This window comes from Fusarium oxysporum, chromosome 10 (genome assembly GCF_000149955.1).
Source record: "Fusarium oxysporum f. sp. lycopersici 4287 chromosome 10, whole genome shotgun sequence".
Classification (NCBI taxonomy): Eukaryota; Fungi; Ascomycota; class Sordariomycetes; order Hypocreales; family Nectriaceae; genus Fusarium; species Fusarium oxysporum.
Genome location: NC_030995.1, coordinates 1975906 through 2000417, shown reverse-complemented (window position 1 = coordinate 2000417; position 24512 = coordinate 1975906). Strand labels below are relative to the sequence as shown.

The window sequence follows — 24512 nt, the reverse complement described above, 5'->3', positions numbered from 1 at the left end:
CAATACATGCTTCCATCCCTTCCATCCACCATGTCCCATTTTACCAGTTACACGGTCATTTCCAAGAGCCTAGCAATCAGCCTATGATACCGAGCCAGATGCTGACCATATCATTTCAGCCGAGCCTCCTGTGAAGAAGCGCAAGACGGCCGAGGCAGACACCAAAGAAACCAATGGCGATGCCGAGGAGGAGGAAGAAGAAGAGGAGGAGGAAGGCGACGATGCCGCTGAAGCTGAAGGCGACGAGGAGGATGCCGAGGGCGACGAAGACACTGCTGATGTCTCTGCCCCAGCCAAGGAGGGCGTCAAGCCTGCTGAGGCGCCTGCTGCTGCTGCTGCTGCTACCGAGACCCCAGAGCCCAAAGCGGTTACAGCTGGTGGTGACGAGTAATACCTACGAGGCGACTCGTTTATCCTATAGCAATTCGTTCCCTTTACTCCATATATCTTTCAACGCATTGAAATTATCTCTGGATATTGTTGCTTGGAAGTGTCACTATTTTTGAGTTGTGCCATGGTTGAGTGTAGGTTGATTTGGGTGATGGCGTTTGTGAAGTCACTTATTCGTGATACCGCCCTCCTCCTGTGTACCTTTCCTTCATTATCCCCTTCACTAACAAGTCAGTATCATATTCATGATCATGCACCCGAGCACACAGATCTAGCCAAGGCAGATCAGATCTTGATCTTAATCTTGATCTACCCACGCACGCAGTGTCCACTTACCGATCTACCCATTTAGATAAAGTTTTGGAAATAAACATCGAGACGTTCTCTTTTCCCCAGGGGGGATGTCATGAAAAAAAGACGCAAAACCCCTGCCATGGTGTTGTAATTGGTTCAGAAGGCATGGGGGACTCCGCAACGGGTAGGGCTGAGGGAAGGTTGAGGGTTTGGCTGACGGTCATGATGTTTATTCTTGGGGTTGATAGGGGGTGTTGTCGTAGGAGACGTATATTTTCTTGGGTATCTATGGTACGTAGGTAGGATGATCTTGTAAGGGCATTGTGAAGGAGAGGATTGAGCAGAGACATTGAGGAGTTGTACTTGAGAGAGAAAGGAAGTGTATGAAACAAATAGAGTTACAAAACTATTTGAAAGAGACAATATCTTCTCAATGGCTGCTGGCCAGTTGTCGAGGGTACAGCACAGCACTTGAGAGTTGAACATTCAAGCCGTTGATCTCTCAGCTGACGAGTGCCAACACCAAATAACGGGGGCCACGTTCGTCCATCCTTTACCCCAGATTCTTTTAGTTTCCAAGAACCGAACATGTACCTACAGTACCGTAATTATCAATCAATACAGCAACAATAGCCGTTGCAGGGTGGTCTGATACGATCATCGGCTGCTGCATGCCAATTCTGTACCACGCGGCATGCGGCAGACCTAACAAGGCCAAGCCTGAAGATCAGGATCTAGTTTTTCACTTTGAAGTCATGTCATGATAACCTCGGTCCATTGCTTCTGTAATTAAAAAAATAAAATAAAAAAAATACAACAGTAAAGCTCTGAATTGCCTTTCAATGATGGCATGAATACTACACGGTGACTCAACAACCGGATCTCATTATCCAAGAACCCAACGCAAAAAGACAGTGGATTCTATTCGATTCGACTCGGGGCTTCGGAATTTGTCAGAGTCTGAGGCTGGCTCGTGACCACTTGCTTCAAAACTTCACAGGGCGCAAAGCAAAACTAAACATGGCCTTTGCGAAGGAGGCTATTCCCCGCGACTTGTTCCAAGGCAAACGAGATTGAGGTTAGTCAACGATACCCCATTCTACAGGGATCAGCCCCACCTGAGAGGGCCTGTTAGCGTCTGGGGATAAACTCAGGCCACCCCAAGTTTTTTTTTTATCCTGTCATGTTCCGCTCTTGTATTAGTTTATCGCGACGACATGACTTTTGATGATACGGTTGATTATATTCTTCTGACTCGGTGAGACTCAATGTACAAGAGTATTGTCTATCCTTTTTGTTTATAACAGGGACACGATAACCCTGTGACGAAACTCTTTCAGAAACGCTCTTACGTGGCGATTAGGTAGCCAAGGGCCCGGCTTTACTAACAGAATGCCCATCCTTGACAGGTGCCAAGACCTTCTTCGTGTAGACCATTGGCCTTTGCGGAATACTCTTGACTCAGGCGTGTAAGTTATCAATCTTTACATTGGTTGGTTACCCATTGTATTTTTCCCCTTCTAAGCTTCACGCCCATGCTTTAAGCGAAGGATAACAAGCACCTGAACTTGTGATGCATCACATTGGCCCGTCCCTCCCTCATCCTCCGGTCACGGCTCGTCAGGTCCGAGGCCGTGTCATGGCTGTGCTGTGCTATGTGCCATACTATGGTATTATTCCGTGCCTCTCGTCTCGGTGTCGTAATGCCATACCCCCTTGGCCCATCCTCCGCTTCTTTTCATACTTTGGCACCACCCTCGATGGATTAGTTGGTAGTAGTTATGCATGGTGGTATTTCTCTCTTTTTGCGAACGAGCGTTGGGTCTTGGCACTCTTTTCGAGTTTTTTGTGCCCTAGACGTCTGTTATAAAAGGGGACCTGTTCAGCCCAAGTTTGTAGTTGTGAATCTTTATCCTTCTCTGTATACTCACGGTCTTCCCGTCTACTGCTCTCTCTCCGTCGCACAAAAAAACTAGACGAGAGAAACGGAAGAAATCACAAGGAACAGAAAACAGAGTAGCTACGTTATGGCTTGCGGCTTGTCGACAGCAAAAGACATCCGACCAGCCTCGCGACTACGAGTCTGCCGCCTTCTTAACTGCCTATAACAAGAACCCCCCCTTCTTTCTTAAAAAAAGACACTCAGCCAGCAAAAAGACAGAAAAAGCATAGAGAAGAGAGAAACCGAAAACACTCTTCGGGATCGTTGTTACACTCCCTTCTCGTGATGACGGGGTTCAAGGACAACCTCGTGCTAGATCTAGTATTTGCGGATAACCGTTAAACAAAACGCGGCCTACAATGATGATGAGCTCGACTTTCCTCGAGTCCGCCGGCGACGGAGACGGAGCTGCGCGCTTTGGACGCATGCCCGATGACTGGATGAACGGTATCGATACTACCGCCATGCCTTTCTCCGGCTTAGATGCCCCCTACGAGGCTTCTACAGTAAGTCACTCTCAACTACCCAACTCACAAGAGACATATCTAACTCACTTCTCAGCAGCAGAACCCTCTTCAGTCTCCTGAGACGCCCAGTCTCGATAACACCGTCTTCCCCTCCCCTCTAACAGACCTTGCCTACCTTGACCGTCCCTTTGGAGACTTCTCCTCCAACGGTTACGCCATCCATCCCACGACACCGGCTCAATTCCCCGTCCATCCTCCTCATCGCACCTCATCCGCCTTCTCAGAAGGCTACAGCCCATCCCTCGGCGCCGTCTGGCCAGCTCACGTCTCGCCGGCGGCAACATTCCTACCCACGCCGCCCATGGCAGACGAGCTATCACCAGCTGAGTCTGAGCCTGAGGAAGATAATCAGGATGACGATGAGGACTACGACGACGACTCGGAGCCAGCGAGCAAGAAGCGCAAGCGCTCAACGGCAACAAAGCCAAGGGCAAAGGGTAAAGACGGACCTAAACGTAATCCCACCCAGCTCCGCACTGCATCGCGTGCTCCCAAGAAGCGCGCTGCTGCTCAGCCCAGACATCCCAGCGAGACTTCAGAAGAAGTCAAGGCGCGGGCTGCACACAATCAGGTTGAGCAGCAATACCGCAAGCGTCTCAACACCCACTTTGAGCGTCTTCTCGCAGTCCTCCCTGCTCCCGGCACAGAAGGCGGTATCGCCAATGATCGTCGCGTGAGCAAAGCCGAGGTGCTTGATCTTGCTCGCGAGAGAATTCGCGCGCTGGAGAAGCAGACGGCGAGGTTAGAAAGAGAAAGACGAGAGCTCCGGGGACGAATTGCTCCCGATACACGAAGATGTTTGGTTTAGAAATGTTCAGGTAGTTCTCTTAGGTACAGGATGGTAAAAGGATTGGAAAAAAGGGGGTAGGCGTAAGGTACCTAGGCAAATGATCGGACATGACGGCGAATATGGAACAACAAAACAAAAAAACTGCGTATCGGATCTTTATTTTAAAAAGGATTAGAAAATCACAAAAACAAAGCATGCTGGGATTGGATGGTAGAGGTTAAAGGTCACCGGTTAATAGGTTTAGGAGTTGCTTTTGACATCGGTACCAGAACTGAAGCTTACGCATTGGAGGGTTATGTTGATATCTTTATGTTGTTTTGTTTAATATGTCGGTTAAATGTCTGGTGCGATTGGTTAGATACTGAATCTCAATTACTGCTGTCATCCTCGTTAAGATATGATCCTCATATAATGTCTCACCCACTTCCATACGCATTAGCCAAAGACTTATTCTCAAGATGCTTGGTGGTGTGTCGAGAAGAGTCCGCGGGATCTTGAGACCAAATGGTTGAGTGTAATTGACCCAATAATCCTATGCAAGAGCTGCCGGGCCGCAATTTTCTGGTGAGACTGGTATCGGGTTCGAGACGAAGATGGTGTATAGCTGTTGCCAAGGCTTACGCAACAAGGCTTTTCATGGCTGGGATGACCTTGATCAACTTTATATGGCAATTAGAAATGGCAGGATAAATATAGAAGACACTGTAGCAAGTGGCATTGTTGCAACGAGGCAAGAGTGTTGTTCCAAAGAGTGTCACGCCTCGAGAGTCCAACCAAAATTTGGATGAATGGGGAGGCGAAAGATTATAAGATGGAGGTACTGAATGAGCCTAAGAAGAGGTTCAAAACTGCCGAGTGTGACCTTTTTCCGACCAAGGAATTCATTAGATATGATGGGTAAAGGTATGCGATAATTCGATGAAGACATGTCTTCATCAAAGGGTATTAGGTCGAGAAGTATAGAACTCTATGAATCTCTTGAACGCCAAGTACTTGGCAAACCACCTCCTCTCCTAGATCGCTGAACGCCAGTAAGGTAACAAGAAATGCATCTTCAACTATCATAGCTTGGCCTTGCTCTCTTTTTGTTTCTCCTCTTCCTCTTCCTCCCTCATCACGGCGGCAATACTCTGCCTAAACTCCTCCGCCAAAACGACTGCCTCATCATCATCCAACTCTTCTCTTCTCCCCCTCCCAAACATAGTAAAGCTCTCGCTAAATCTCCCACTAGCTCTAATCTCCGGCCTCGGGATGATGTGAAAGTGCATATGCGGTACAACCTGCGCAGCAGCCGCCCCGTTATTCTGCACCACGTTCCAATCTTCAATACCCGTCGCACGAGCCATGGCTTTTGATAGAACACGCAGATAACGGCCCAGATGCGCGGATTCAGAAGCCGTCACGTCGCTGAGTTTAGGACGATGAGGCCGTGTGCAGAGAAGAAGATGGCCGCGACTTAGCGGTAGAATGTCGAGAAAGGCGACGAGGACTGGTGTTGAGAGAACGATGAATGAGGCGGGTGATACGAGCTCTGGGTTGATGAGTGAGGATGTTGATGGCGGTGGATTTAAGGGGTCGAATGGCTCGAAGGTGGATGAGATTGTGCAGAAGGGACATGATGATGCCGGAGGAGCTGAAGGATCAAACATGGTCGATGATCTTCTCAAGATGTGATGTATGAGTTGGTATGAGCTTGAGTATGTTTGGATGAATAGCGAGAGGTTTGAGTGAAATTAATGACGTCGATGTTGAGGTTGATGATGTTCCAAGTTCATGAGCGTGAAGAGATGGTACCGAGGTTGAGATGATGGACCGGGGCTTGCCAGGAACTGGAGATCGGGAACTGGGGTGTTTAATTTAGTGCATTTAGTGGAGGTTAATCTCTGTGGGGTGCAGCCTGCTTCAACCACCCGCTAACGTTTGCTTCTTATTCAACATTAGCTCATCGACTTTCAGCATAAAAGAAGTGTTAAGCCATCTCCTTATCATAAACTGCGTGGGCACTGTATTTAAAGATAGAACTATGGGAGAACTTGAGAAGTATTTGCTTATCGTTGAAGGTAGCTTGTACTCTGACACAATCACTGGCCTGCGCTTACAAGTCAATGAGAATAGCATTGCATTGCATACCATCCATAGATGGGAACAAGATAGAAAGATCCTTTTCTTAGCTGCGCTTGGGTGATCTAAGCACTTCCTAGGACAGTGCATCACTGTGAAATAGGTAAGTAGTCAAGCTTTGGTTACAACACAACCCTACCACGAAGGGAGCAATCAACAGCGAGAACATATGAGGAGAAACGAAAAGAAGATATCGTCTTGAACATCACCACTTCGGGTAGCATTAGACCTCTCATAGTAGCTCTAAAAACAAAGCCGAGCATTTGACGCCCAGATCATCGTAAAAGCCGTCCATTCAAAACGGTACGTACCCATGCACCCACACACCTCCCACCGCTCACCGCCCAATTCTGCCGTCCAAACTTTCCCATCACCGCCTTCATGACCAATGCCACCTCCAATCTTTTCCTCCACCACCAAAAAGGCATCAAACCACCAAACACCCACCCAAACCACAGCCTCAAAATGCCCCGTGAAGAGTACCAAGTCCCCACCGCCAACGCCGGCCAGCGCGGCGGCACCCGCGACGACCACCAAGTCCGTCACGTCATGTCCTATATCTGCGGCGACTGCGGCGGCAGCGTCACCCTCGGAAAGGATGCCACCGTCGCGTGCCCTCACTGTGCAGGCCGTGTTCTCTACAAGGAGCGCACCAAGCGGTATGTTCGCTCGCGATTCAGCTGTTTGGAAGGAGTTGACACTAACGGTGTTTGTAGAATGGTTCAGTTCGAGGCCCGATAGACATACCGACGATGATTTTTTATACCAAAGAAAAAGCTTGCAAAGAATAAAGACGAGAGGTGTTGTGGCAACTTTGATATTTCGAGATGGGAGTTTAGGGGTCTGGGAATTACGTCGAATGAAAGAATAGACAATGCGACACGATTTGCGCATGGCGAGTTACAGTCTGCGTGATTGATTACTTCTTTGTTTCCTTCAAAGTCGCCTTGTGATATCTACCCTGCATAACTTAAACCGTGAACTAGATAAAATCCTTACGAAACCCCAAACGCCGCTATATGCTATTTTTTCCTTATTGCTGCTTCTGTTGGTTGTAGAGATACTTGGCGAAACTTGCATCCTTCATAACAGAGTCCTCGTTATCGTCCATGGCGGCTGAGTATCGATCTTGGAGGCTCTGCTTCTGAGCCTCTTCGTCTGAGTCAGTATCATCGTCGTCATCGCTGGCAACATCCACCTCGTCCTCTTCCTTCTGTGCGACTGGTAGGCCACCGACTGACATGCCCTTCATCATTTTGTCCAGCTCCTTCTCTCGTGCAGCCTTCTTTGCCTCCTCACGCTCTGCCCTCTTCTTCTCAAGCTCTGGCAGGTAGTCGCGTAGAAACTCTTGCTTCTTCTCCTCAACGGCCTCGAAGAACTCGTCCACGCCAGTACCCAGTCGCGAACTCACGCCGACAACACTGAGATGTGCGTAGAACTCCTCCAGCATAAGACTCATCGAGTTGAGCAGGCTGCCCATGTATCCGCTTCCACCGTGGCCACCACCCTCTGCACCGCCCAGCTCATCTGATTCTTCATCCTTTCGTAGCGCTTCCTGGAATGCTTCAAAGTCGGTCATCCACTCCTTAGCAAACGCCGCATCCTTGACATCGGTCTTGTTGAAGACGAGAATCATAGGAAGCTTGGTCTTGTAGAGAATGGAGCAGGCGTAGAGCATGTTGGACATGAATGTCGAAGTAGAAGCAGTTCGTGGGGTATCAATAACGTAGGCGATGACTGTAGGGAAAGAAGACGCAAGTGACTCGAGAAGAATGGTACCGGATGCGGACCAGACAAAAACTTCGATCTGACCGGGCGTGTCGACTAAAATTCTATCGATGGGCTTGCGATCGGGCTTCTCGGGATCGGGCTGGGTGCGCTTCTCGAGGAGGTTGACGACCTGATCAACCTTTGTAGCGAAGAGGTTGAGTGAAGTGAGAATTCCACCGTTGGGACCAAGGTTGTACTGCTTCATGACCTCCTCATAGTTGACCGAGTCTCGAATATCGATGTTGGACTCGAATGGTACCGACAACACAGCGGGATCGAGGTTGATGACATATGGAGGCTGATCATTCTGATGGAGGTGAGCGTTGATACGTCGCATAAAAGTAGTCTTTCCAGATCCTAAGAGAGGGTTAGATAAGGTTGCGCAACGATCAGCTTTGCAACTTACCTGCCATGCCGACGCAGACAATAGCGACGGGAGGCGAAGACGCCTTGGAGGCTTCGTCTGTAGAGGCAGATGCCATATTCAATTATTTGCCCTTATTACTGAAGAGCGAGGTTGATAAAGTGAGCCCTTGGGCGGACGGTGAGGCAGAGCTTGGTGTCTAGAAGGGTATGGAAGGAATGAAAAGTGACGAAATGGAGACCTCAAAATTTTGGGCGTGGTCAAGTCGATGTGGATGCCCCGCGCGGGGTCATTCGCTGAGAGTCTGTCGATGCAAAATGAAGCTGAATAAGCCTGATATTGATGCTTGTTAAATCTAAGCCTGTGTCTAACTATTCATTTAAATACCAGGATTTAAAATGCATGATATTTGGCCTTCCTTGAGTTGTGTTATTTATATGGAAAACTCAAACCAAGAGCTGAAGTCTGTAGCCCTGCCAGTTTCGAAAGGGTATCTATCTGCTACCGGAGCTAGCGATATTGTTATTCAGAATATGTACAACCGTATTTATCTCATGAATAATATTCACTTGATTATTTAATACAAACACTGGCACCTACTGCGTTGTAGTTATGATCATGACCCTTCAGTCTTCAATGTGAACTTTTACATCTGAAAGTCCCTTACAAGAGCCGGCCCCACTTCTCGGTGAGGCCCCCACTAGATCCGACATGCCAGAAAAAAAGTTGCCCAGCATCGCATAGCATCTTTGACATTTTTCAACACCAACCAAACTATCACCAACACTTCTCTTTCCATAGCCCCAACCTTACCACCCAATTATCACGATCGCCATAAACTTTACAACAGAGCCATTGACGCTCTACTCTCCAAAATGGCCGAGCACGAATCCCAAATGCCCTTTATTCGCAACCTCGCTTCAAGCGGTTCGTCCTCCCCAATCCTCTCGTCAATAATCTTGCTAACTTCTCCAGATCGCAAACTTCGAATGTCCTCCCTAGAATCCCTCTCAACATTCCTCTCCTCGCGCTCAAGCCTCTCCGACGTCGACGCCCAGAAGCTATGGAAAGGCCTCTTCTACGCCCTGTGGATGACCGACCGACCCATCCCCCAGCAACGTCTCGCCACAGATCTCGCCAACCTCCTCTTCACCCTCAAGCCCGCCTGCGCCATCCCCTGGCTGCGCGCCTTCTGGGCCGTCGTAGGCGCCCAGTGGACAGGCATCGACGTCTACCGTCTTGAAAAGTTTCTCCTCCTCGTCCGTCGCGTTTTCGCTTCCCACGTACGACTAGCTCGCGAGCGAGGCTGGAAGGACGGTGATGTAGAGGCTATTGTGGCTGTGTTGGAGGAGTTTCCTTTTGAGAAGGAGGGTGATCTGCGAAAGAGCCCTGTGGGTATCAGATTGCATGCGCTGGATATCTGGGTCGATGAGTTGGAGCGTGAGGAGGCGCTGGAGCAGCCTGAGGCTGAGAAGTTTGTTAAGAGCTTGGGGGATGTTGTCATTGCGCTGAAGACATGTCCTGTTAAGCCTGTGAGGGCGCGCTGTGCTGAGAGTTATGAGGATGAGAGGTTGCCGTGGGTTAAGGCTGCCAGTGGTGATGAGATGGAGGAAGATGAGGAATGGGGTGGTATTGACGATTAAGAGCCGGTATTTGCAGGCGCATGGCGTTGGGATAGGGAAAATGCATTGCGGATATGCCCGACTTCTTTATATATGGGCACGAGGTTGATACCATCTGAGAATATCACCACCATCTATTATCATTACTACTTGAAGAGTGCAATAATGTATCTTTGAACGCCCGCTCCGATATGCATTTAATAGCAATGTAAACTGTCCCTTTGTGCCCCTGTAGAACCACCACTCTGACCATTGTAGACGCTGAAATCACCAAACCCTGGTATCTCCTCCGACAGTCTCATCATCGTCGACTCGAATCTCATAGCCCATCTCTCTCGCTTCCTTCTGTCGTTGTTCCTCCTCCTGGGCTCGCTTCCAAGCTTCCAGCCTTGCTCGCTCCTCGGATGTCTGTATGCGACGTTTCATAAGGCCCTTCTTGCGGAGACGACGACGATGCTGACGCTTCTGCTCAAACGAGAGCCCGTGAATGTCAATATCGGTGATTTCGCGATTGTACCAGATGTCCTTCATGTCGGCAAACCAATCATCCACTTCTTCCTTGAGTTGTCCAGCTAGGATGCGACCACGGCCCCCAGTAGCCCACTGGTCCAATTTCACGGGAATGGCATTTCCAAAGGTGGGATCATCGACGGACCAGACGCAAGGAGGATTGCTGCAGCTGATTGGACGACAGAAGGCGAGGCACATAGTAGACTCGAGAGCATACCAAAGGCTGAGGAGGAAAAGAAGAAGACCAAGGATTGTGAAGCGAAAGGATGGTTTGCGGTGGAAGAGTGGTGGAATAGGTAGTGAAACGTAAGACACCGTCTTGCCGTCGGAATGCGTGATGAAGGCGGTGCCAGCGCCGCCGTTGTCGTGAAGGGTGGCCATCTTTTCCGGCAGCGGCTCGGGTTTGACGATGTCAAGGAGGTTTTTCTCAGTTGGCTCCTCTTTAGGTGTCTTGAGCTCAGCTGACTTCTCTTCAGCGGCCTTGTTCTCGGCAGCTTTGTTCTTGGTGCTGACTTGATCAGAAAGACGTTCAATGCCCCTTGCTGCGGTATGGATTCCGAACAGGCTGTTCTTGAGGGTATTGTTCATGCGGGTGAGCCGATCCAGATCAGAGTTGTCGTTGTTCTGAGGATCGATTTGGTTTGTTCGTGTGTTCAGTTTGGTGTCAAGTTCCAAGTCGAAGTCGAAATCGTCATCAAGTGATGGGTTCTCAGGTAGTTTATCAAGGAGAGCCTCAACTTCTTGAGATGGGGCTTTGCGACCGAGAAGAACCTCTTCAAGATCATCCAACGTCGAGTCCTCGATGTGATGTGTTCGTTGAAGTTCTTTTAGATCGTCTTTGACTGTTGGAAGCTTGGCCGAGTTTTTCAGTGTTCCTCGGCGCCGTGAAAGAGAACGAGTGCGCCGTCTCCTCACCCCACTTGACGAAGTCTTGGTGCTAAGTTTGTCGTCTGTCCCCGGGTCTGATGCTGTGTCCCTATCGCTGCCACTCAGAGCACGATCCGTCCTTTTATCACGGAACGATGCAGATCTTTGTCGCAATGGCCTTTCTTCCCTCTTTGGCTTTTCTTGATTGTCTTTTATATCGATCTTCTCCACCTTGACTGTCGCTGGTGTTTCCACGTATGCGCCCGTGACCTTTGGCGTGGGCATAGTCAATGGATCCGGCTTCGTCGGTCGCGGTGTCGCATCAAGCTCTTTTTCATCGTCGATATCAGGCTCTGGAGATGGGGCCTTCATAGAGCCTTTCTCAGAGTGATTGTCGCCAGGCGCAAACAGATTGGCCTCCGCCTCAATGCGGTCCGTAGGGTCCGCCTCTGAATTCATGGATTTCTTACTCTTAACAGATTCCGTTGAACGAGTTCGAGACAGGCCAGTAAATGCGACACTAGGTTTGGGACTGAAATCTCTGTTAGAGCGATGTTGACGATTTCGGTAGCCATTGCTGGTTGAAGGTTGAGGAATTGCAGAAGCAGCGTCAGGCTTGGGTTCTAGGGGCAAGAGAGCGGGTTTGTCACTGTCGGCCACCTGTCGCGGCTCAGGTTCTGGCGCAGGACTGGAACTGGCAGCCCGTGCCAGGCGTCGTAGTAAGTCTCGGGAATCAGTACGTGTGTGCGACAGACCTGGTCGCGCACGACTTGTCTCGTCCTTTGAGTCACCATCCTCCCTGGGGTGGTCCGACTCTGCGCTCTCGCGTCGCGACTTGAATATTGTCACAGGCGTGTCGGGGATACTGACACCGGCCCCTTCAAAAGCAGACCTAGGTCGGGGCGACGGCTCTTTCGGTTCGAATTCATTTGTCGTTTTTGTCTCTGGGAGCATCCCTCGGCTCGTCCTGGGTCGATCTTCTGGAGAGCGTGAGCGACTCATTGCATTGTGCTCACGAATCTCTTCTAACTTAATTGATGCCATTGACCTCCTGGGTATGCCGTTAACCTCCCGCTGTCGTATGTCGTCCAATTTGGTATTTCTTGGTCTTGGTGCGTTTCGATCAGGTATGGGTATTTGATGCTCGACCTTTTCCTCACGCTCCCGTATCTCGTCTATTTTTGTATTATGTGGTCGCGGCGGCTCAAGAGGAATATCGCTTCCTGTCTTGACCTCCCGTGACCGAATCTCATCGAGCTTGGTGTTCCTCGCCCCGGGCGGCGCCACCCTCGTCCGTGAGTTTATGTCAATTTCACTGCCTTCATCGAAGTTAATGCGGTTTGCAAACGGACGCGCACCCATGCGAAGCCTTGGACTATCCGAAACTTGTAACTCTCCAGCCGTAAAGTCGTCATCCACCTGCCATGCGAAACTCTTTTCGGGAGATACTGGGCCAGGTGCCTCGTTTTGAGCTTCTGGGCCCTCAATTGACGGGTACAACTCCTCAATACCAGGGACTAGAGCTGGAATCCGTCCTTGTTTCGTCAGGTCGTCTTTCGAAGGCATTTGTCTCAACGAGTGCGAGCCTATTCGTAGTCCAGCAGCACTCCCAGGCCGACTGTCAGGTCTTATCCCATTGACGGTGGTAGTTGGAGGTGCATGCGCAGGCGTAGTACTCTCCTGGGTCGGCTCTCTAGGCGTAAAGGAAAGTCCTGCCCTGGACTTGCCATAAAAGTTCCGTCGTCGCGGCGACTCGGTCTTGTCTGGCGTTTTTTTTATTTCGGGTATTCTTGAAGCAATTGACCCTCGGGAGAATGGGCGACTCGGTGCCTTTGTGTCCAGGTGATCGTGACTTAACATCTGCCGCATTTGATTTCCTTCTCCTTCGTGTCTCTCGCGCCAAACCCGGGGCGCTGGACTAGGCGACGCATCAACCGGTTGTGTGCCATCGCTGTCATCCTCAATTTCCTTTGCAGCGAGACGGAAAGCATCGGTCATTGAGAGTCGTTTTCGAGTGGAGGAGGAAAATCCTGGTGTAGGTAATTTGCTGTCGCGCGATCCAAGACTACCGATGCTTGCTCTCCTGTCGAGATCTGAATTTGTCGATCGCGCGAACCCATTGCTTTGTATACTAGAGCCAAACCTTGAATTATTCTGCTGCGCTTGATCATTCTCCTTATTCCTGTCGGTTCCCCGCGGGATGTTGCTTGCGAAAAGAGGTTTCCTTCCGGATTGCTTCACAATAAGCTGACTAGGCCGCTCGGCCAGCGAGCTCTTGTCGCGATCCATCGGTGACACAATTGGGTGTGATTATATGCAGTTATGGTGAGGTCGATAGCACATTATTTGTCGTCGTGGGAAGCGCGTTCATTGCATCGCGATGGCGACTAAAAGTATTCGGATACGATAATATGGTCGCTCGGATGTGATAGTCGTAACTATATGTCTGGGTATGTCAAGTGGATGTTCGTACAACTGGAGGTCGGGTATCTTATACAGTCGCGAATCAAAATATCAACAGCGCGCGCAAAAAGATGATTGACCAAATGTTTTTGTCGAGTCGTGGTTTAAACGCGTTGGAGGCTACAGAAAGTGGCCGAGCATGAGCATGGATGGCCTGTCATAGTGTCCCCGTCCCGTCATTAACGGAGGTGGGGTCACCGTTCCACCGACCACGTCTCACCGTTACCGCGGCATCACCACCAATTTACAGCTACCGCAAGTGTCATAATGATAACCTTTATTAGAGACCTTTACGGTTATGACCTGGCTCAGATGAGAAATTTACCCGTCTGAATATCCACCGACACTTTTAAACTTTCCTCCAATCTGCTTAAACCATGGTTGGCGGCTTGCTGTTAACTCAGCCTTATCAAAAATAGCATAAGCTTAGTTAAATCTAATAGATCATTGTTGATGCCAACCATGCAATTTGGCACAATTCATGGGTTTCTATCTTACACCTTTCTAACAATCAAGATTGATCAAAGTAGTTAGCTCATTCATGTTTCTACAATGGGTCCAGATATCTTGTTATCTCTATTATGAATGCAACCCAAACGCTGATGTGAGACGGAATAAAGTAGCCAAGTAGAAGCTACCCTAGTTCGTCCCAACTCGTCTTGTTTCGCTCCTCCTTCCTATTCTATCAGTGATATGACGACACATGATATCGTGCGATTTGTTGGTCGTTGGTTGCTGTCAAACTGGGCATAAGATACGGAGTTGCCACAAAACACTACAGCTGATGAATCTTGACTTTGTTCAAATCAATGGTCAAAATGACAAACAACCCTGAGATCCGTACTGCTCGCCGTCTAGGTATCCTGTAAGTCAACCACACTACCTTTATTAACACTTGCTCATCAACTACCAGAGAGACCGGCTCTGCTGCCTATCACTTGTTCGGCTTGTATCGTTGTGTCATAGTATCAGCGCATTATGATGTCCCGCCAAATACATCTCCAAATGAAGCCATTCTCGCTGCCGTAGCAAATATCATCGATGAGAACCCTATGCTCCGAGTAGGCATCCGAGGAGAAGGCGACATGGAAGCCTACTTTACACACGTGCCTGAGATGAGACTGAGCGATTTCGTGGAATTTCGTACCTGGGGTCCTGAAGAAGATCATGATAAGTGCCTGAACGACTTACATTGTGAGCTGCACGACCAGTTCTGGCAGAACATTGAGACGAGACCCCCGTGGCGGGTCGTCGTTGGCAGACCGTCCGGCGTCAGAGAAGACAACGGAGCTCCTCTTTTCGAGAACATAGTCTTTGCCTTTCACCACTCACTTATGGACGGCATGGGTGGAAGGCTATTTCATGAGAAACTTCTTGCCCAACTGAACTCTCTGCCCGCGAATCCAGCGGCCCCCGAAGTTCTCTCCTTTCCTGAGCCACCAGTACTCCCTGAGCCGCAAGAGAAGGTCATCGACTATACGTCGACACTATCTGGCCGAGCTACTCTTCTATGGAAACGATACCGACCTTGGTTCCTCACTCCTGCCCCGCCAAAGATATGGGCTGGTGAACCTATTGACTTCGATCGCCACAAGGCTCGCTTGGTTACCGTGGATATACCACCCGCAGTCGTAATAACTACCCTCAAAGAGTCGCGCGCTCATGGGACTTCTTTGACGGGTCTTTTGCATGCGCTTGTCCTTACATCACTATCGAGACGTATTCCTACCGCTCCAGCCTTCATCTCCTCAACACCCATAAGCATGCGTCCCTACATATCACCCAAAGCTGACCCTGCTATCAAAGACGCACTGTTCGGTGCTGTGACCGGCATGTCACACGAACACTCTTCGTCAGCAGTGGCTGCCTTCCAAGCTGCAAAGCGTGTTGAGATCAACGACCTTATCTGGAGCCACGCTAGGAAAGTCAAAGACGAGCTCAAGAAAAAGACATCTACAATCCCCGCAGACGATGACATGGAGGTACTCGCGACCGTCACTGATTGGAAAGCGCTTCTACGGAAGAAGGATGGCCAGCCGCGACCTCGGTCGTGGGAAGTTAGCAATGTCGGCACTCTTTCAGCTCCTGCTGAGGAGGCGGGTAAGAGGAGTATTCATCGCATGCTGTTTACAAATGGCGTCATGGTCGCAAGTGATCCTATGAGTGTTAGTGTTGCAAGTGTCAAGAACGGTCCCTTGACGATGGGAATTACATGGAATGATGGTATCGTGGAAGATAAGATCATTGAGGGGCTGAAAGAAGATCTCGCGACATATCTAAGGCGGCTGCATGAGACGGGGATTATTACTGACGAGTCGTAGCCTGAAGTGTTATGATGCCAGTCACTGTAGAGATGGTCTATGCATGGGAGCTTGACACAGGGTCTCAATGGCTCAAGCCCGTCCATGGTGAGTGAGACTCAAGGCTCTGAGCGGCAAGAGAGTGATCCCGGAATCCCTGGTTCTCGGGGACGGCCACGTCGGATCCCGAAAATGCCGGAGCTCTGGGAGACCCCGAAGGCCCTTCAGGGATGAAACAAGATCTGGGACATGCCCATGTCAGTTGAAGCTTAAGATCAGCGCAAAGCCAAGTCTTTAGTCTCTAACATAATGATCGATACGAGGTTTATGTTTCTTGAGAAAAATTAATCATATTCCCGTTATGAAATGGTAAGGGCTATTGTGCATTAAAAGCTATAATCCAAAGTATTCTATTCTTCTTGGAGGTGTGCCCGGATCATCTCACATCAGTCCACCTCATTCTAGAATTCAATTCAAAAGAGGTCGTTAAGGACCTATTCCCAATCTACCCAAACGCCTCGCAAATTTTATGCAATGAAACCGTCTCCTTTTCGGAACGTCTCTACCATCCCTCGCCGGGGTTTCTCCTCGCGCGGTTATTGCCGCGGAAGTAATCGTATGAAGGCTCTTCGTTCTGTGCAAGACCGCTGTAGCCTTGAGGGCCGCCGCCCATAGCGCCGACTGAAGGCCCAGGTGATTGCACAGGCGTCATGCGGCCTGGCGTGCTGAGATTGCTGTATGCGGGAGCTGCGGCGTTCGAGATTAATCCGAGGCCCGATGAGCTTCCGTTGTTTTGCGAGTACAAAGGACTGCGGCCACGAGCGGGGGGCTCTGTGCCTAGAGTCATTTGCTGTGTAAATCCGGTATTGGGAGCGCCACCTGGTCGGTATGCTGAATAGCTAGTGTCGCCGCTCGTGTTGCTAGCAAGAGACATGAGACGTTGCTGCTGAGCTGCTCCACCCGCAAAGGGAGAACCAGTTCGGCCCACCGGTGTGCCGGGTCGTGAGAAATCGCTGCCATCGACTGATCCAGGTGTACCAGGGCGACCAATCTCTCCAGGTCGACCGTAGATCTCGCCTCCACCATGGTCCTCTGCGAACTCGGCTCGGTTCTTGTAATACTCAAAGTCCATCTGGCTGTCTGACACGAACTCGAAACCGGGAACGTTGTTGGCACTCTTGCCTGGCCGTCCTTTCTGCATAGGATCGAGAGAAACCATATCCGAGTAACCACTAACTGTCATCATATCACCCGAATCGACATCTCTGCCATCACTCAGGCGACCCTTGTAGATAGCAGGTAAAAGGTTCTGCGCGCTCGAATGAACCATGGGAGTAATCAGAGGTCGGTAAAGTGCAGGGTGGCCAAAACGGTTCGCCAATCGCTCACTACGCATACGGTTCTCCTTGGGATCGACACCGTTCTCGGGTGTCTTGGTAACGTCCACAATACTGTAGTAGGTGATCTTGTTGTTAAAGGCGCGGTTGCAGTAAATCTTGAAGATGATCATGATAAATGGCAGCGGTATCAGACTGTAGAATTCGATATGCGACCCCTGATTGCCACGAACCCAGCAAGTCAACATGACAACCAGGTTGGAAAGCATGGTTGCGAAGATGAAACGATTGAAGATGACGCGCCAGAACATTCCACCGGATTCAGTCTTGGTGACAAAGCGGTAGAGGAGAAGGTACTTCTTGAGCCACGAGTCAATAAGGAAGTAAAGAGCTGTTGCTGGCAGGACCAGAGGCTGGATACCGGCAAAGCACATGGTGACTGTAGCGTAGTAAAGGAAGTAGTTGTAGTAACTGGCGTACTCGAAAGGCGGCGGGGCAGTGAGCTCAATAAGCTCTCGGGGTGTTGGGCTTGAGAACTTCTTGAGGAAGAAGGCTTGCACGAGCGGCCAGAGTTGGGCAAGGTCTATGGCCGCACCAAGTTGACGCTGGAGCAGATACGTCACCCAGAACGGGCTGGTGTTACACAGAGCTATGAACATGGACGACGCAATGTCGTTCTTCTTGATGGACTCCCACACATCCTGCTTGACTTCTCCAGTCGTATCCTTGACGACGTTGGACACGAAACTCCAGATGACACTGAAGATGGAGAAGATAAGAAGGTTGTTGAAGACGAAGAAGAAGTAAAGCTTGGCCAAAACGTGCCTTTCTCGTCCAGTCTTGGTCTGGTCACCAGCCTTGACTGAGAGTCGACGGAAGATCATAGGCAGAACGAGGTATGTCAGGGACATGATCGCCGGAGAGAGAACACCCTGAATAGCACCCCACACCTTAGGATGGGCAGCGAGCTCGGTTCTGAAAGCAGGCCAAACCTTGCCCAGATTCTGCAAGTTAACGAGAAAGATGGCAATACCAAGGTTAGGAACAATCCAGATAAGAGTCAGAAGAGTGATCCAGAAGTTATTGATCCACCGTCTTCGTCCTCGAGTGCTGCTGTACAGAGGCATGTTCTCCCAGATGATGTCATTGGGCCGAGGTGCGAGTCTGACTGTGGCACCGACAGGCTTCTTCTTACGACAAGCGTAGGCGATACCGTGAGCCTCTGCAATATCCGCGTAACTCGCGAAACCATAAGGCATCGAGCCTCGCTTGTCTACCGTGGCGCGTACTTCTTTGATTTGAATCTCGAGATCACGAATCCGTTGGGTGTAGTATTCTATAGCATCCACCTTTTGGCCTCGGGGATAAGTTCCGTAAGATCGGTCCTTCTTGGAGGGCTTGCACATGGGTCGAGCAGCTGGGACGTTCTTGGGGTCCTTGAGGTACTTAGCCAAGACCTTCTCAAGCTTGCGAACAGCGTGGTCGTGCTGCGCGATAAGCTCCGGAAGTTCCTTAACATTTCGGGCAACAGCGGTTCGAGCAAAAGATGAGTTGGGGGCAATCTGATCGATAATTCTTGCGATACCCTCGTCGGAGCAGCCCTTCTTGGGGATGTCGAATACCTGCAATCGTGTGAGTAACCGCTATCTGGTAGTAGATTTTTCTGATCTTACCATTAGAGTTCGAGAGTGAAGACTCTTCTGGTAATCCTCGCTCTCAAAATACTTGCGCCGGAGCTGAAGAACCTTGTTATAGTTGAACCAAAGGAAGCCCATGACGATGAAATTGAAGCACCAGGCGATAATGACCTGGGACCAAATTGCCGGAACAAATACATTGAGGGGGGTGATATTCAGAACCCAGTTGGCTGTTTTATCACCCTTGTACTCTTTCCATTTTGTGTAGTTGATTGGGAGTAAAATACCAACACCAGTGACACACAAGGTAAGGAACATATTACGGCACATGCGAACGAAGCGCAGGAAGACAGTGGCGTCCATACCGATCAATGGTACAAGCTGTTCTTCTTTGGTCTGCCATAATGTCGTGATCCACGACCACGGGGCCTTTCCTATAGGCGGCGGTACGTGCTTCTCGTCGGCATGTTTCAACTTGGGGGCATAAATGGCCTGATGGTATGGTCGTAGGATCGAAAAGATGATGGCGATGCCGATTGTGATAGGGATCGACGTTGCTAAAGCTGAATACAGTGAGGCAGCTTGAAGCTGACGGACGGCGTTAGCAGGGATGGAAACTTGTGATATCATGCGTTGGGATATACCTGTTGACTGAAGGGTTCTTGAAGAAGATCGAGCAATTGCTTGCCAGTATCCTCTTCTTGCTGCCGACCGTAGAGGTGGGCTGTATAATCCATATCGGGCGCAAGAGCTCCGCCAACGGGCGAAGACGTTGGAGCTTATCTCAAGTGTCTAATGGCACTGAAGTCTATGGCGCGACGACGTTTCCCCGAGCTCTCCGATTTTATTGTTGTCGGCCACGTGTATAGAGTCGAGATTGACGTTCAGACGGGGGATAGTCTCGTATTCGCAGGGGTCCAAAGGATGGATCGCAGACAAGATAAGAGCTGATCAGGGCGAGACTATAGGGGCGACTGGAGAGATGGAGATACTCGAGGTCAGGCGCCACTTGACAGATCAATCGTCGCAAACAAAGAACCCTTAATAAACGAGAGTCGCTGTGTCGTAAAAGAAGCTTAGTCGGGAAGGCCCGTGAGCGAAAGGACGAGGCGCCAAAAGGGGGCGAAGCGATCGGAATATGGCGTCACTCAGGGACAGGCGACGATGATGGGGATAAGATAAAAGGAAAGAAAACAAAGGAATTGAATAAGGTCCGATGATACGGAGAGATGCGATGTTATGGTAGAGTAAAGTAAAGAAGGAGGTAAAGGTAAAGAAGGGTAAAAGTAGGGCTGGGGGTGGGTTCTATTCGGACTAAGACACGACTAAGAACTAAGGAGCCATGACACTGACATGGGATGGATCCCATTATCATGGGGGTAGACTCTAGACAGTTTTTTTCTTTTGGGGGAAGCCATCAATAGAAAAAGCTTGGCATCCATTATGCATCAATGTGGCAGCGTGAGGGTGAGTGAGCAAGTGAATGAAGCCAATAAAAAGTCCCCTGTATTAGAGATGCTCAACCAAGCGCTAGTCATGATAGAATGATCGAGACCTGTGATCAACAGTGTCAGTTGATGACCACTTAAAAATGCCAACAGCACCATCATTCTCATGCCTAGAAATATTACTGATTATTTACCTACTTCTTGAAGTCTTCATACCATCTCCGTACGGACTAGGTAGAACTGTTTACCCTGGCACGCGGCCTCCGTGGGGATAAGACCTCACCAAGAAGTCCAAGACCCAGCTTCACACTCTCAAGTTCTATTTTTGACGCCTCTCGACCCGCTGCAGTGGGGACCCTCTTCAACCGTAGCACGGGCCGGGAGACCCCTGTCAGCCAATCGTCTCCCTCCTTCAAGCTTCTGGGTACGCCACGCCCTCTCGACCTTTGCCCCTGCATTGGATGGATCCCCTGGGACATGAATTTTTGGCGTCTCGAAGACGCTGAGAATACGAACATTCCAACAGACTTGCTCTTCCAGAAGGGGAAAGTGATGGGATGCTCTCTGGCTGGCACTGGCACTTTGCTGGCCAAACGGTTGATGTCAAAGTTTTGGCGATCGATCTGCGTTACAACGCTTTCTTCTTACGACGGCGATCCTTTTTGCTCTCTTCGTTTGTTGACTTTGAAGGCGGCCTTTGAGAGACATGTCATGCATTGTTCCTGACATGGATTGAGTGGCATGAATGATAATAAACAATTAATTAATCTTGCAGTTTCTGACACTTGCGCCTCAACCGCCTTACCATTCATTTATTGATTCTCACTCATTCTCATTCTCACGCCCTTTTCCCCATAACAAAACAAAAACCAGATGGGATCTTGATCGATGCCCAGTACCAAGGCCCTTTTACCCGCCCGACTCGCCACTTACAAGTTAGTAAAATAGTTCATGCTCAATGACATATCGACACGCAACCCGATCGCAATTGGGAAAACAAATCGTGTCAAATCGGGAAACCCAAAGTCCCCAAAAAAAATATCGCACGTTTTATGTGCCGAGGGGCCCGTCGAGCTACCAAAGCTTGTTCGCAATTCTGAAACAACCAACAAAAAAAGAAAACATTTTTTCTCTTTTCTAGCTTTCTTCGTGATGTGGCCACGTGACGTGTGCGATTACAAGAAGCCTCATCCGAGGTACGTTAGCTAAGGTACGCAGCTGTGGTACCCTTATGAGTAAGAAACTTAGGTAGGATCTCTATCCTAAGCAATGAAAAGATTTAAAACAAAATTTTCGCACCTAAGTTTAGGGTACAGAAGTCTTCTTGCTCACTGAGGCAAACATTCTCAAGAAACGGCAAAAGTTGAGAAAAATAGGAAGTCTGTATCAACATTGCCGAAGCTATATTATGTCCTCTCGTATTTTTCTCTGGGGGACGAGTTTTGAGTATCCTTTTGTTGCTTTGTTAGCCTTTCATCTTCTACCGTGTCTTGTTGTCTTATTCCATGGCGTCCTCAAGACGAAATTGAACTCTGTCCCAAGCACTCTGATCACGGTATGTGCGATCAGAGATATGAAAAGCAGTCAAGGCCCAGAGCATAACTTCGTCGAAGATAACAATTTTTGCAATTTGCTTTCGCGTCATCTTGTCTAATGGTCGGCTTGTGTTGACAAATGGCGACCAGCTCCTCTTCTGTAATGCCAGGATTCCGTTAACCGTGAAACGAATGGCCAAGTCTTGCAGATAGAGGATGATGCATTGCTTGTGGAATAAGTAGTAAAAGAAGCGGACGATCGGCCGCATGTCAGAGGGGATAGCTGGAACTGGGTTATCGAGCATCAGCAGCTCATAGAGTAAGGGGATCGGATATTGGGCAAGTATCAACAATGCATGCGCCTCTGGATCCCCTGTACGCCTGAGAAAAGGTATGGCGTAGATGACTATCAGCCGAATCAGCACAGAGAGTGCAGCGATGACGATCGTTAACTGTATACCCATCTTGAGGATCGTGGTTGGAGGATAGCAAATGACTGATGTTTGATGTTTCCGAATCGAGTGTCGCGCTGGCCGGCTTGAGAAAAAAAAGGTGGAAGTGTGTCAGTTAAATCATGAGGCCTATCGTCCCTTTTATATGTTTCTTGACGCCACTTCTGTAAAGTGAAAACGTATCAAGGTTGTGAATGGAAAAGTTAAATGATGATAAACTCCCTAGATAGAGTCATACCAGAGGCGTGATGCGTGCAAACCATGATAAAAGGCTTCTTACCTAACATCAAAGACATTAACTTAAACTCAGGGGACAGGAATACTTCTGACCTTATAGTCTAAGCTAAATATACCGAGTTTAACTAAGTCTTTTTGCCACTTAGGATAGATATCCTAAGTTTTATTGTCTCCTGTATCTTGACTATTGGGTGATCATGTTATCTAAATCGATAGAGTATGTCAAAACTTAATGCAGGGCTGCCTACCTATACAATAAGAGGGAATCCCTTCAATCCCGCATCTTTTCCTCATTACCATAGTAAAGCTTAATCTTAAGATGTAAGCGGCAACGCCTTACGATGATGGAGGAGGGCGAGCCGTAACTTGAGTCTCTTACGTTCTGGCCATGTTCTGGCCAAATTCATGGGTTTGATCTGTAAGAAAAAGCTTTTGATCATGGTATGTATACAGAGCCGACTGACACCTAAGATAATTCCTTTGCTTGACCTGAAGAAATCTGCTTCTCAAGCAATACATTTTATTTTCACATTTGAAGCATCTTGGCGACTGCAATGTGATAAGAGTATATTTTGGACGGAGATATCCTTGGAAGTCAACAAGTTCAAGTCCGACATCCAAGACAAGAGGTTGGATGATCAGACAAGCTTATTCAGCCCTATATTATAATGCAGATAAATTTAGACAGAATCTGACCTAAGTTCTCATCCACTGGCATCGCCTGTCTTGTGACTACGGAATCCTCCGAGTCTCACCAATATGCTTGATGAGAGTCCGCAGTCAATATCGTCATAGCCTTGGATCCTTCATTACTAGGTAATTCTGAGAAGTGATCGCATTGCTTCTTTCTTTAGAGTATTAATTGTGTCATGGAAAATCGAGGGCCTCGGTGAGATGTTGGCAAATGAGCCCGCGTGAAGTAGGAGACAAGCTTCGACATCAGACATTGAAGGCCATGATATTCGACGGCAAGATCCACTTCCGTCTCTCTTCGATTCAAGTACGACTTTCCTTTGAATCGATTTGACAAACCAATTTTGTTCTCATCCAATCATTGTCCGCAGTACAGAAAAGGATTAACAATTTGATCATCTGACTGAAAGCTAGCCTTTGCATTAGCATTGTTCCTAGCCATTGTAACGCACGAGGATAGGGCTGAGCTGGATCGAATACCTGTCAATTGCTAATTAAATCTTATACTCTAGCCATCGGTTGCTTCATGTGCTGTTTTCAAGCCACTGATCAGATATGTTGGGAGCAGCACAAGGAGCAATGCTTTCTCACTAGCTTGCGGGCCACCATCGGGGAACCAAAGTTATCACTGTCTCCCAGGCTTTCCTACCCATTCTCAAGGCTACAAAGGTAACAGAACCGACGGATAGAATGCCCAGAAACTGGATTAAGCATTGACTGTGGGACAGATAATACCAGTAGCGAGCCATGTAGGTAAGGTGAGATGGAGCAGGTAGAGGAGGCTTGTAGCCCAGGGTGTGACGAAACCTCGGAGCTCCCTCTAGGAAGAGGACGAAAGAAAAGACTTTTGTACAGTGCACTATAGAATATGGGGATTTGAGAAGTGGGCGATGTCGAGGGAAGTCGTGGTATCTTGACCTGTCTGTTGCGAAAAGCAAGTCTGGGAAGAGGGCAAATTGAAGTATTAAAAAGAAACATATTCCATACCTTTACACATGGGGATACAGTTTTGTATTACAACTCATAAAGGAACAACTTGACGTGGCAGCATCAGAGTTTGGCAATGTCATCTTGCCTCTCTCGGCACACAAACTTTGCGCCTCGGCCTGCATTCACAAATAAAACTCAAAGTAAAGAAAAACTGTAAACTGTCACGATGTGACCTGAGTAGATGACGATGCTCACAAGATTAACTTCGTGCTAAGCTTCGGAG

The 24512-nt window shown here is 49.0% G+C and overlaps 11 protein-coding genes across 11 annotated transcripts; 5 read left to right on the top strand and 6 right to left on the bottom strand.

Moving 5' to 3' along the window:
- Positions 1 to 30: 30 nt before the first annotated feature.
- On the top strand, positions 31 to 391 carry FOXG_11620 (uncharacterized protein; the record flags this gene model as incomplete). The annotated part of the gene is made up of 2 exons (XM_018391331.1): positions 31 to 46; positions 120 to 391. The coding sequence occupies 2 exons, from the start codon at positions 31 to 33 to the stop codon at positions 389 to 391; spliced, it is 288 nt and encodes a 95-aa protein (XP_018249954.1).
- A 36-nt stretch (positions 392 to 427) lies between these two features.
- On the bottom strand, positions 428 to 1252 carry FOXG_20579 (uncharacterized protein). Its single transcript, XM_018400860.1, has 2 exons — positions 727 to 1252; positions 428 to 608 (listed from the first exon to the last, which is right to left on the bottom strand). The coding sequence occupies exon 1, from the start codon at positions 1168 to 1170 to the stop codon at positions 841 to 843; it is 330 nt and encodes a 109-aa protein (XP_018249953.1). The 5' UTR covers positions 1171 to 1252; the 3' UTR covers positions 428 to 608; positions 727 to 840.
- Positions 1253 to 1883: 631 nt separating this feature from the next.
- Positions 1884 to 4374, top strand: FOXG_11619 (uncharacterized protein). Its single transcript, XM_018391330.1, has 2 exons — positions 1884 to 3132; positions 3188 to 4374. Exons 1-2 carry the CDS (start codon positions 2986 to 2988, stop codon positions 3959 to 3961), a joined length of 921 nt encoding a protein of 306 aa, XP_018249952.1. The 5' UTR covers positions 1884 to 2985; the 3' UTR covers positions 3962 to 4374.
- Positions 4375 to 4739: 365 nt separating this feature from the next.
- Positions 4740 to 5761, bottom strand: FOXG_11618 (uncharacterized protein). The gene has a single exon (XM_018391329.1). The coding sequence runs from the start codon at positions 5590 to 5592 to the stop codon at positions 5005 to 5007; it is 588 nt and encodes a 195-aa protein (XP_018249951.1). The 5' UTR covers positions 5593 to 5761; the 3' UTR covers positions 4740 to 5004.
- A 713-nt stretch (positions 5762 to 6474) lies between these two features.
- Positions 6475 to 7833, top strand: FOXG_20578 (DNA-directed RNA polymerase I, II, and III subunit RPABC4). The gene is made up of 2 exons (XM_018400859.1): positions 6475 to 6723; positions 6781 to 7833. Exons 1-2 carry the CDS (start codon positions 6530 to 6532, stop codon positions 6803 to 6805), a joined length of 219 nt encoding a protein of 72 aa, XP_018249950.1. The 5' UTR covers positions 6475 to 6529; the 3' UTR covers positions 6806 to 7833.
- FOXG_11617 (GPN-loop GTPase) lies at positions 6859 to 8462 on the bottom strand. The gene is made up of 2 exons (XM_018391328.1): positions 8241 to 8462; positions 6859 to 8191 (listed from the first exon to the last, which is right to left on the bottom strand). Exons 1-2 carry the CDS (start codon positions 8314 to 8316, stop codon positions 7098 to 7100), a joined length of 1170 nt encoding a protein of 389 aa, XP_018249949.1. The 5' UTR covers positions 8317 to 8462; the 3' UTR covers positions 6859 to 7097.
- A 379-nt stretch (positions 8463 to 8841) lies between these two features.
- Positions 8842 to 13773, top strand: FOXG_11616 (uncharacterized protein). The gene is made up of 2 exons (XM_018391327.1): positions 8842 to 9125; positions 9174 to 13773. The coding sequence occupies exons 1-2, from the start codon at positions 9074 to 9076 to the stop codon at positions 9839 to 9841; spliced, it is 720 nt and encodes a 239-aa protein (XP_018249947.1). The 5' UTR covers positions 8842 to 9073; the 3' UTR covers positions 9842 to 13773.
- FOXG_11615 (uncharacterized protein) lies at positions 9876 to 13770 on the bottom strand. The gene has a single exon (XM_018391326.1). The coding sequence runs from the start codon at positions 13484 to 13486 to the stop codon at positions 10088 to 10090; it is 3399 nt and encodes a 1132-aa protein (XP_018249948.1). The 5' UTR covers positions 13487 to 13770; the 3' UTR covers positions 9876 to 10087.
- A 554-nt stretch (positions 13774 to 14327) lies between the features above and the next one.
- On the top strand, positions 14328 to 16478 carry FOXG_11614 (uncharacterized protein). The gene is made up of 2 exons (XM_018391325.1): positions 14328 to 14525; positions 14574 to 16478. The coding sequence occupies exons 1-2, from the start codon at positions 14470 to 14472 to the stop codon at positions 15979 to 15981; spliced, it is 1464 nt and encodes a 487-aa protein (XP_018249946.1). The 5' UTR covers positions 14328 to 14469; the 3' UTR covers positions 15982 to 16478.
- Positions 16269 to 20396, bottom strand: FOXG_11613 (uncharacterized protein). The gene is made up of 3 exons (XM_018391324.1): positions 19579 to 20396; positions 18971 to 19522; positions 16269 to 18919 (listed from the first exon to the last, which is right to left on the bottom strand). The coding sequence occupies exons 1-3, from the start codon at positions 19669 to 19671 to the stop codon at positions 16523 to 16525; spliced, it is 3042 nt and encodes a 1013-aa protein (XP_018249945.1). The 5' UTR covers positions 19672 to 20396; the 3' UTR covers positions 16269 to 16522.
- Positions 20397 to 21880: 1484 nt separating this feature from the next.
- Positions 21881 to 22186, bottom strand: FOXG_11612 (uncharacterized protein; the record flags this gene model as incomplete). The annotated part of the gene is made up of 1 exon (XM_018391323.1): positions 21881 to 22186. One exon carries the CDS (start codon positions 22184 to 22186, stop codon positions 21881 to 21883), a length of 306 nt encoding a protein of 101 aa, XP_018249944.1.
- Positions 22187 to 24512: the final 2326 nt, after the last annotated feature.

Coding starts and splice junctions, on each gene's coding strand:
- FOXG_20579 (XM_018400860.1), bottom strand. CDS start 1,170: ATGTTCAACTCTCAAGTGCTGTGCTGTACCCTCGACAACTGGCCAGCA.
- FOXG_11619 (XM_018391330.1), top strand. CDS start 2,986: ATGATGATGAGCTCGACTTTCCTCGAGTCCGCCGGCGACGGAGACGGA. Junction 3,133..3,187: donor CCCCCTACGAGGCTTCTACA/GTAAGTCACTCT, acceptor CTCACTTCTCAG/CAGCAGAACCCTCTTCAGTC.
- FOXG_11618 (XM_018391329.1), bottom strand. CDS start 5,592: ATGTTTGATCCTTCAGCTCCTCCGGCATCATCATGTCCCTTCTGCACA.
- FOXG_20578 (XM_018400859.1), top strand. CDS start 6,530: ATGCCCCGTGAAGAGTACCAAGTCCCCACCGCCAACGCCGGCCAGCGC. Junction 6,724..6,780: donor TACAAGGAGCGCACCAAGCG/GTATGTTCGCTC, acceptor CGGTGTTTGTAG/AATGGTTCAGTTCGAGGCCC.
- FOXG_11617 (XM_018391328.1), bottom strand. CDS start 8,316: ATGGCATCTGCCTCTACAGACGAAGCCTCCAAGGCGTCTTCGCCTCCC. Junction 8,192..8,240: donor TGTCTGCGTCGGCATGGCAG/GTAAGTTGCAAA, acceptor ACCCTCTCTTAG/GATCTGGAAAGACTACTTTT.
- FOXG_11616 (XM_018391327.1), top strand. CDS start 9,074: ATGGCCGAGCACGAATCCCAAATGCCCTTTATTCGCAACCTCGCTTCA. Junction 9,126..9,173: donor TCGCAACCTCGCTTCAAGCG/GTTCGTCCTCCC, acceptor TAACTTCTCCAG/ATCGCAAACTTCGAATGTCC.
- FOXG_11615 (XM_018391326.1), bottom strand. CDS start 13,486: ATGGATCGCGACAAGAGCTCGCTGGCCGAGCGGCCTAGTCAGCTTATT.
- FOXG_11614 (XM_018391325.1), top strand. CDS start 14,470: ATGGTCAAAATGACAAACAACCCTGAGATCCGTACTGCTCGCCGTCTA. Junction 14,526..14,573: donor GCTCGCCGTCTAGGTATCCT/GTAAGTCAACCA, acceptor ATCAACTACCAG/AGAGACCGGCTCTGCTGCCT.
- FOXG_11613 (XM_018391324.1), bottom strand. CDS start 19,671: ATGGATTATACAGCCCACCTCTACGGTCGGCAGCAAGAAGAGGATACT. Junction 19,523..19,578: donor AAGAACCCTTCAGTCAACAG/GTATATCCCAAC, acceptor GCCGTCCGTCAG/CTTCAAGCTGCCTCACTGTA. Junction 18,920..18,970: donor TTCACTCTCGAACTCTAATG/GTAAGATCAGAA, acceptor ACACGATTGCAG/GTATTCGACATCCCCAAGAA.